Below are 9632 nucleotides of genomic sequence, written 5' to 3'. Positions count from 1 at the left end.
ATTATTTCCTGGTTGGAACTCATTAAAAAAATAATCAACATTTAAGAAAGATAACAAAGTCCATGGAAGTACCTAACTTTTTTGAATTTTTATGGTTTTATCTTAAATTTTGGATAATGAACATTAGCCAGAAATGAAAGCTAGGCCATTTTTTTATCATCCCTTTTTCACTTTGTATTGTTATTAGGTTCTTACCCCCTAAACCCCACACTCCAAAAATGTCAATATCAAAACTTTGTAGTGGAACTTAATCCACTACCTTCAGTCTTACTAAACAAAAACAGAGTTTAATTGAATGAAAACATCAGAAAATAGTGATAAGCCTGCCGACACTAATAAAGGTTGGTAGTGATGACAAGAACAATGAATGACCCCACATTTCTTGTTATTGATGTAGGTCCAAACCAGTGACCAATCAATTCTCTTGAATGACAAGAGTTTCAAAAACCATAATAATCCAAGTAAACATAAGTAGCCTTTTTCAAAAGGCTACCCCAAACTAGAGAGATGTCAGCACAAGAAGAAAACAATGAAACATTTGAAACAGAGAAAAAAGATCAGGACTCATAATTATGTAGCACTTTTATTACTGAAAGAAGTGAAAATACAATATCTTTTGCTTGTCTATAACCCTCAAGTGCCAAAACTATGTACAAAATGAATGAAATCAAATATTTTTTTACAGATATGTTAAAGGCTTTTTTTTAATTGGATTGATCTATACAATAACTGATACATGAAAAGAGAGCTCTTAAGAAAAACACAGGAATTTTCCAGGGCCAATAGCTTCAACTTATCATGTATTGTGTATATAATTGGATTGAAAAAAGTTAGTGGTGACATGAATATAGACAAAGGGTGTCTAAGAATCTAACTTTGAAGGGGAGGGGGCATATCAGGCAGTATGTGTTATGAAAGCACCTTTTTTCAGCCTCTCAAGAATTCCTGCAGCCTTCCTTCTTGCTCTTGAAGTCCCAGTCTGAGAAAGTTTGGTTATTGTACCATGATTAGCTTCCTCAACATTGATTGCCCTCATTTTCCTCCGATCATTGTTAAGAAGTATCTGGATTATAGAAATGGAATTTTCCTTGGTCTTCTCACAAGTATTCTGTCTTATAATGCTAAGCAACAAAGGCATGACATTAACCTTGTTCATTTCATCGACAGCCAACTGATGGGCAGAAAGCAGGGCAAGTATAGAAAACAACGGTTCGACCATCACATCTTCCTGAATCCTTTTCACAAGCACTGGTACTGCTCCTTCTTTAATGGCTTTCTGTTTAATTTCATGGCAGGTACAAATGTTGAATAGTGCACAAGCAGCATCCTTAACCACACATTGGTCCTCCTCCTCTAAAAGATTGATCAAAGGCTTAATAGCTCCGGAGTTTCCTATAATAATCTTGTTGGAATCATAGTCTGCCAGTGTAGAGAGAGCTGCAGCAGCATTTCCTTTGGTTCTAATGGTTCCACATTGCATTGATTCAACAAGCAGAGTGATTGCTAATGTGTTTTCCCCAACTAATTTCTTGTTCTGATCAACTATAGAAACGTTAAGAAGTGTTTCAATTATATTTTCTTGTAGATCAGGATTCCTATCAGCCTCCCCTGGTGTTAGTGGGCCAAGCAGTTTGGTGATTGCTTCTGTGGACTTGCCGAAAAATTCCCGAGTAAATGGACTCTTCCTTGATAGAGAACGAATTTCTTTTGCTGTTTCATTCTGATCATATTCCAACATCGATAGCTTCTCAAGGAGAGATTTTATGTCAGGTTTGTCATCCCCTCTTAACACGATCACATCATTATCTTGGCAGACTTTTGGAGGTTCAATCCCACGCTCAATGCACCATTGATAAATCAATTTTCGAACTAAGTAATTAGGAGTGAGTCCAGTATGAGAGAGTACTTGTTGGGTTTGAGGACATGTTATGTGACCTTCACACAACCACCTTTCAATGAATGGCCGATCATAAGTCTGCACTTAAGAAAATCATTATTAAGTAAAAAGTAAATTATTAAGATTTGAAAATTTGAAGTTGACAGCTAACACAATTAACATCCAACACAAAAATGCTTATCATCAAGAAACCAAGAAATATGACTAGCCAAAGACTAGACCATCAAGGATAGGTACAACACACAAAAATTTCACCATGGCTTATCATCTTAGAGCTTGACAGTAAAAACCCTTTTCCTCAATTTTACAATAAACAATTTGATTAGCAGCTAGCTAGTCTTTGAAACTTTAGAGTTAAGGAAGATGTGTGTTTTTTCTTTATTACAGTCAATCAACTTTGTACATATGCTGCTACATCACAATCAATTATATGGAAATTAGGCTCCGTAAGGAATCAAAAAGAATTATACAGTAGAAAACAACAAATTTGTTTAGCAAACCCAAAGTGACTTAAGAGGAATCAGTGTGGTGTTGGACCTATGATGCAAGTTCAAAGAATCAATATCCCAGAAAGAATTATCCAAAGTTTCAATTCCAAATTCCCAAGGTTGAAAATAACAGAGTGATTTCAGAGAATCATATATCCATTGAGTACTAACAAGAATATGCAATTTCATTAGAATCAAACCAAAAACTACAGAAGCAGAATGATCAAAAGTAAGAGAGAAAAACCCTTAAAGAAGAAAGAAAATATAACGACAATAAATTAAACTTTGCATGCTTAATCAATCAGGTTCAAAAGCATTAAAGCTGAACGGCGAAAATGGCAGGCAAACACTAAGAAAAAGAAAAAAAGAAAAAGATGAGAATCTGACCAGTCCAGTGGCCAAGACAACTGGGTCTCCCATGAGTTCTCTCGTGATTGGACATTTGAATACTTCAGGAACAGCAAGACTGTCATCATACGAATAATTTTTCAATTTCAAATCCTTCAAAGAATTCAAGACCCTCAAAGCTTTATCCTCAACTTTGTCTGTGTCGTTGCCCTCCTTGTCTTCTACTTCTTCTTCATCTACAATGGCTTTAACCAATCTCTGCAACTTATTCTTCAATCCCACAGTCTTCTTCTCCGCCGCCATGGATGATGGGTCATTTTCCATCACCACTTCATCTGCCATTAACGAAACTAAACGAAAAAAACAAAAGGCAACCCAATTCAAAACAAAACAAACAAACAAACAAAAACCCAACTCGTAAAAAGCTCAGATTCTCGGGTCTCTAATGGAGAACCAAAGAGTCAAATTCATCCCACAGATTTTTATTTTTCTTTTATCAATTTTTTTTTTCTTGAAGCAGAAAAATATAACGTGCACTGCAAATTACGGTTACACAGATAGATGTTTTATTTATAATAATATTACTCTAACGCCGCTTTGCCTTTGTCCTACTACTACTTCCTAGTCCTTCCCACAATTTTTTTTATTATTTTTTAAGTACACTTTTTGTTTAATAAAGTACTTCTGTGAATTATTTCATTTTTTTTTTATTATAGAAAAATTGTTAGACGGAACCAAAATCAAATTAAAATAAAAGAAGGGAGATTTCATATCTATTGTGTGAATATTAAAGGCCATGAATTAAGGATTTCAGTTTTAGTTCAGGTTTTTTTAAAAATAAAAAATAAGAAATGTACTTAAATTAAGTAGTAAGAATCTGTATTTTGTCTAGATTAATTCTTGAAATGAGTTTTAATGATGATAAGAGAGAGGGAAAGCCACCATAGTAGGTGACCGAGGAAAGTTCGTATAAGACTCTAAAAAAGCTTAACATAGCTCTTATCATCATTAACACTCATTCAAAGCATTAATCTAAATAAAATCCAAGATTCTTACTACCTAATTTAAGTACATTTATTATTTTTTATTTTTTAAAAAACTGAACTAAACTAAAAAACCTTAGTTTATGGCATTAATCACAATTGTTAGAGTAAATTAATTATGATATTTTTAATAAATAAATAAAATTAAAAGACTTAAGTCAATAATAGAGGAGCTCAAATTTCAAACAATTTTTTTTTTGTTTACGTAATGTATAATTTTTAGATACAATTTTATAGTTGTGCCTGATGATTCATTCGAAATATATGATCGCGAGAAATGACCAAAAATCATGACATAATTTTGGTGAATGATCAAAACTATACATCACTCTATTATATTATCATATAATAGATCATTATTATTTTTTAGTTTACCATATAAATATAGTTGCACATGCCAAGGCATATTACTATATTAGTAAGAAGATTAATGCTATAATTCTTCAAGCACATACACAATTACAATATGAATAAAGCATCAAATCATATAGACATGCATGGCCATAATACTCCTATACAATAAATACCAAATTGCAATTATTTTAATCTTAATAGATCATGATCAACAAACAACCTATATACACATAATATTTTTTTTTGAAATATTAAGAGACTTCAATTTATGTATACAGTATACTAATTTTCATTTTTATCCTTCTAAAATTGGATACGATGTTTTGTTTTTTGAATATTAAGATTGAATGCACGATGTTATATGGATCATCAACTCAACTGACAATATTTTAGTTCCCTTATTCCAGGAATTTTTTTAAATGAAAACGTGGGGAAGAAGTTTAAATTTAAAACAAGGCATTTTTTTTAATTATGTGAAATATTTGTCTTTAAAATATTAAAAGAAAAATACAACATGGAATCTATAAAAAACGAAGTGGACATAATATCAAGTGAATGAGACACGTGTCAAATGTTGAGAACTCAGCGTCACTTTTTCATGTGTGGTACCAGATTGGCATTGCATTTGGCAAAGTTAAATATGAAATTTCATATTTGGCTACTCTCTTTTCCTGCTCGTTTGTCCTCCGCAACCACGCGTTCATCTTTGAAGAGAGTTCTCCTCAGTATTTAACAACGTGCTAAAACAGCGCGTGATGTAAACTTCTCGGACGGGCCGGACCCACAGTCGGCAGCAGCAGCACACCTTCAAACTGCTGAATCAGCCACATCATTACCATGTAGACTTTTTTTTTTTTTTTTTTTTTTTTATATATATATATATTATTGGGTGATTCTACAATGCACCCCTTTAAAAGGGATGTATTGATGCACCCTTAACTTGTTTCGGCATCCAGAAAAATTTTTTAGTCTAATTTTTTTTCATATTCATGTACGTTATAGCTATTTAAGATATCTTACAAAATTTTGAAAAAATTGGAATAATTTACAATATAGAAAACAATGTTCAAACAGTCTATTTTACACGCGTATAAAATAAAATAGTCACGCGTGCAACACACTGTTTGAACATAGTTTTCGGCGTGTTAAACTTTTCCAAATTTCTTAAAATTTTGCAGGATTTCTTAAATAATTATAACGTACATGACTATGAGAAAAAAATTAACTAAAAAATTATTTCGGATGCTAAAACAGATATGGGTACATCAATATATTCATTTTAAGGGGGTGTATTGTAGAATTTTCCTATATTATTTTTTTTTATTTGAACAATACACGATTTTTTTTTTTTTTTTTTTGTATTTATTTATTTTTTTTTAAGAAGAGATGTATCCATTCCAAAATTAAAACGTAGAGTACAAGATATAAATTACATATAGAAATTTTGAGCTTTCCAAATAGCTTTCTGATCTAAGCCTAATGCATACTTTGCAAGGCGATGAGCATCCTCATTTTCCCGTCTTGTGATGTGCCTGAGAGTAACATTAGGGAAAAAGACAGCAAGCTTCTAATATTTGTTGCATACCTATTCAAAAGCAGATGATGTGTAGTATCATTACAAATATAATCCACAAGTGTTTTACAGTCAGATACAATATAATCTAGATTTATGTTGTGTCTTTGGCACCAAGATAGAGCAAAAGAGAGTGCATGCGCCTCCATTAACAAGGCTGATTGAGTTCCATTCCAAGGTGACGCTACAGTCAACATCAAGTCCCCATGAGTGTTGTATAGAGCGAAGTCAAGACTGGTTTTATTAGCTGCTACGTTATGGGCTGCGTCAACTGAAAGTTTCAATTGAAAAATTGAGGGAGCTTCACTGTTCAACGTTGCAGCCACCATAGAAGTCTTGAAGGAGCTTTGATGTATGTTGTGTTGTTGGTATTGCTCTAAAAAATCTGTTGTTGTATGAATTTGAGAAGCTGGCGCCACGACCCTCCAGTAATGAAGGAACTCATTCCTGCAATGCCAAATCTTCCAAAGCAAACAAAGAAAAAATTGGAACTCATTGGCCACGAGTTCAGTACCAGCCAAGTGAAGAATGTCCCTGCAAGTTAGTGCAATATGTTGTGAAATGAAATTACAAAGATTTGTTAACTTCCATACCTTCTGGACAGTTTCACACCTGAAGAGAGCATGCTCTAGGGATTCCGTTTGGTTGTAGCATCGGCAGCAGGCAGGTGTAGATAAGGTCTTCCTTTTGTGCAAATTGGAGCCAGTTGGCAAGATGTCATAATATGCTCTCCAAATGAAATGCTTGGTTTTTGAGGGGATCGGTTGTGTCCACAAAGTTTTCCACCAGGTTTGATTGTTCAGGGTACTTGAGGGTGAGGGATCATGTTTGTGGTTTAAACTATGTGCTTGGTGATAGCCAGAGTTGACTGTGTAATTACCATGGGATGTGAAAGGCCAATAATAAGTGTCAAGAGAGGTAATGCGTATGAGGAGAATGGATTGAATGGCTTGACTAATGTCAGTGGGAAAGATGGTGTCAATGCGAGAAGTATTCCATTGGTGAGAAGAGGTAATAAGGTCAGAAACTTTTGCGATCCCATCCGACAAGTGAGTGAGATAATTAATCTTACCATGACCTGGGATCCAGGTGTCATTAAAGATAAAAGTCGTAGTGCCATCCCCTACCGATTTCCTAATCCCCATCTTAAGAAGCTCCTTACCCCAAGAGATACTGATCCAGACAAGCGAAGGCTGACGACCTTTACTAGCCTCAAGGAAAGTGGTGTGGGGAAAATAACGGGCTTTTAGAATGGTTGCCACAAGGGAAGTAGGTGCCTGAAGTAAACGCCAAGCTTGTTTGGCCAGCATGGCTTGGTTGAAAGCCTTCATTGAGCGGAATCCAAGGCCTCCATGAAATTTGGAGAGACTAAGGGTGGACCATTTTTTCCAATGAATTTTCCGACTATGTTCGGTTCCTCCCCACCAAAAACAAGCCATCATAGATTTGATCTTTGAAAGAAAAGAGAATGGCATCTTGAAGCAAGCCATGGCATAAGAAGGAATAGCCTGAACCACAGATTTTAAAAGGACTTCTTTTCCTCCTTTTGAGAAGTGTTGAGCATTCCACTTGTTCAGATGTGACCAGACTCGATCGGTGAGGTAATTGAAAGCCTCTTTCTTCGATCTCCCAAAAGTTTGGGGAAGGCCCAGGTATTTCTCGATAGAGTCACGAATAGGAATGCTCAAAAGGGAAGTGATTTGACTCTTAATGTCCTCAGTGGTATTAGGCGAGAAATAGAGAGAGGACTTGTTAAAATTGACCATTTGGCCAGAGGCAAGGCTGTAATCATGTAAAACCTCTTTTATTGTTGCAGCAGCCAAAGGGGATGCTGAGCTGAAAAGAAGACTGTCATCTGCAAAGAAAATATGAGATATGACCGGAGCATTACGAGCAATTTTGAGGCCAAGTCCTTGATTACGAGTGCGGGTGTTCAAGGTATTTTGAGCAATGAGAGTAGACAGACCCTCCGAGCAAAGAAGAAAAAGATAAGGGGAGAGTGGATCCCCTTGACGGATACCCCAGGTAGGCTTGACAGACCCTAAAATCTGGTGGTTGATGGAAAAAGAGAAGGTAACTGTGGAAATGCATGCCATCACAAGATTGATAAAGCGAATAGGGAATTTAAACTTTTACATGACTTTCTGAAGAAAGCCCCATTCGACTCTATCAAAGGCTTTTGCCATGTCTAGCTTGAGGACCATCCAACCAGTTCGACCAGTTTTTCGGTGTGATAAGGCATGAGTAACTTCCTGCGCAATGATGATGTTATCCGATATTAATCTACCAGGAAGAAAAGCGCTCTGAGTGGGGGAGATAATGCGACTAAGAATAGGCTTAAGACGGTTCACTAGCACTCGAGATATGATTTTATACGGGGTCGTGCAGAGGCTAATGGGTCTGTAGTCAGCGATTTGTTGAGGGTGAGGATTCTTCGGTATGAGTACAATGACGGTGTTATTTATAGCACCAAGATCAGCCTCCCCATTAAGAAAGCTTTTTGCAGCACGGAGAACATCCTGGCCAAGAATATGCCAGTTTTTTTGATAGAAAGTACCAGTGAAGCCATCCACACCCGGAGCCTTATCACTGGCCAATTGAAAAGCAGCCCTCTTAATTTCATCATCCGTATAAATGCTGTTGAGGGAAGCAGCTTCTGACTCTGAGATTTGCTCGGTTAGGCCTGATAAGATGTGGTCCATGAGTTCATCGCCAAGATTCTGACTAGCGGAGAGTTGAGAGAAATATTGTTCAATAATGAGTGCAAATGAGTTATTGTCCTTGGAAATAGAACCATCAGGGTGAAGAAGAGAAATGATCTTATTTGTTGCTCTTCGTGAGGAAGCGAATTGGTGGAAATATTTTGTATTTTTGTCGCCAAGTTTGAGCCAATTCACACGAGACCTTTGTTTCCAATATTCTTCCTCTTTATATAAGAGGTGATCAAGTTCATTCTCTAGCTTTCGCCCAAGCGTAAGCTGAGCCTCAGTCGGCTGAGGGCAGTTTTGCACCGTTTTAAGACGCGATTGAGTTTGCACCGTTTTAAGATGCGATTGAGTGTCCCTTATTTTGGATTTTAAGGATGGACCCAGGGTTTTTTTCCATTGGCGAAGATGAGATGAGCAATTCTCAAGCTTTTTAGTTATGCCTAGAATTGGATCACTGTCGTTTATGTGAGTACTTGATGTCGAAGCTTTTCGAAGGCACTCATCAAAGCCATCTTCAGCCATCCAAAGTTTGTCAAAAATGAAACGCGGGATGGGAGATGTGGAGTGCACTTGGTGATGAAGATTTAAAATGAGAGGCCTGTGGTCCGATCCAAAAAAGTCACCATGAAGTAGGTTGTGATTTGGAAAGAGTGCATCCCATTCCGAAGAAGTAATAGCCCAATCAAGACGTTCCTGAGTGTGAGTATTTTGCTGTTGCTTATTTGTCCAAGTGTAAATGTTACCCTGAGAAGAAAGAGCATGAAGAGTGAAAGTATCAATGAAGCTCCTAAATTGAGTTGAAGGGCTCCTAGAAGTATCTCCCCCAATTTTATCTTCCAAGTTAAGAAAGTCGTTGAAATCACCCATTATGAGCCAAGGGGAGTTTGGAATATTTGAGCCGATTCGATGAAGGACTTGCCATGAAAGAGGCTTGTTAATTGAGTTAGGTGCTCCGTAAAATCCAGTAAAATAAAAGGAAGGCATATTAGTAGGCTTGATATAACAAAAGAAGTGACTAATATTATAAGAAAGCAAGTTTACATCAATATCATGAGTCCAGAGCAACAAAAGACCACCACTAAGCCCGACTCGAGGAACTTCTAAACCGTTAGGAAATTTAAGATATATTTTAAATCTACTTAAAGAGCCAACTTGGAGTTTAGTCTCCGATATAAACAAAAGTGTTGGCCAAAACTTCCTAACTAAAAGGGAGAGGGAACG

At 36.3% G+C, this 9632-nt stretch overlaps 2 protein-coding genes across 2 annotated transcripts; both read right to left on the bottom strand.

Moving 5' to 3' along the window:
* Positions 1-560: 560 nt before the first annotated feature.
* Positions 561-3661, bottom strand: LOC115720913 (U-box domain-containing protein 9). Its single transcript, XM_030650120.2, has 2 exons — positions 2773-3661; positions 561-1975 (listed from the first exon to the last, which is right to left on the bottom strand). Exons 1-2 carry the CDS (start codon positions 3073-3075, stop codon positions 896-898), a joined length of 1383 nt encoding a protein of 460 aa, XP_030505980.2. The 5' UTR covers positions 3076-3661; the 3' UTR covers positions 561-895.
* Positions 3662-5559: 1898 nt separating this feature from the next.
* Positions 5560-7799, bottom strand: LOC115720309 (uncharacterized). The gene is made up of 2 exons (XM_061109146.1): positions 5716-7799; positions 5560-5662 (listed from the first exon to the last, which is right to left on the bottom strand). The coding sequence occupies exons 1-2, from the start codon at positions 7797-7799 to the stop codon at positions 5560-5562; spliced, it is 2187 nt and encodes a 728-aa protein (XP_060965129.1).
* Positions 7800-9632: the final 1833 nt, after the last annotated feature.

This window comes from Cannabis sativa, chromosome 2 (assembly GCF_029168945.1).
Source record: "Cannabis sativa cultivar Pink pepper isolate KNU-18-1 chromosome 2, ASM2916894v1, whole genome shotgun sequence".
Classification (NCBI taxonomy): Eukaryota; Viridiplantae; Streptophyta; class Magnoliopsida; order Rosales; family Cannabaceae; genus Cannabis; species Cannabis sativa.
Note: the sequence above shows the minus strand (reverse complement) of the source record. Positions and strands in the feature narration are given on the sequence as shown.

What these genes read in the sequence shown, in the direction of transcription:
- LOC115720913 (XM_030650120.2), bottom strand. Translation starts at nt 3,075, where the DNA reads ATGGCAGATGAAGTGGTGATGGAAAATGACCCATCATCCATGGCGGCG. An exon ending in TTGTCTTGGCCACTGGACTG is followed by an intron (nt 1,976 to 2,772) that starts GTCAGATTCTCA and finishes TCTTAAGTGCAG; the next exon opens with ACTTATGATCGGCCATTCAT.
- LOC115720309 (XM_061109146.1), bottom strand. Translation starts at nt 7,799, where the DNA reads ATGGCATGCATTTCCACAGTTACCTTCTCTTTTTCCATCAACCACCAG. An exon ending in CATCATCTGCTTTTGAATAG is followed by an intron (nt 5,663 to 5,715) that starts GTATGCAACAAA and finishes TGTTACTCTCAG; the next exon opens with GCACATCACAAGACGGGAAA.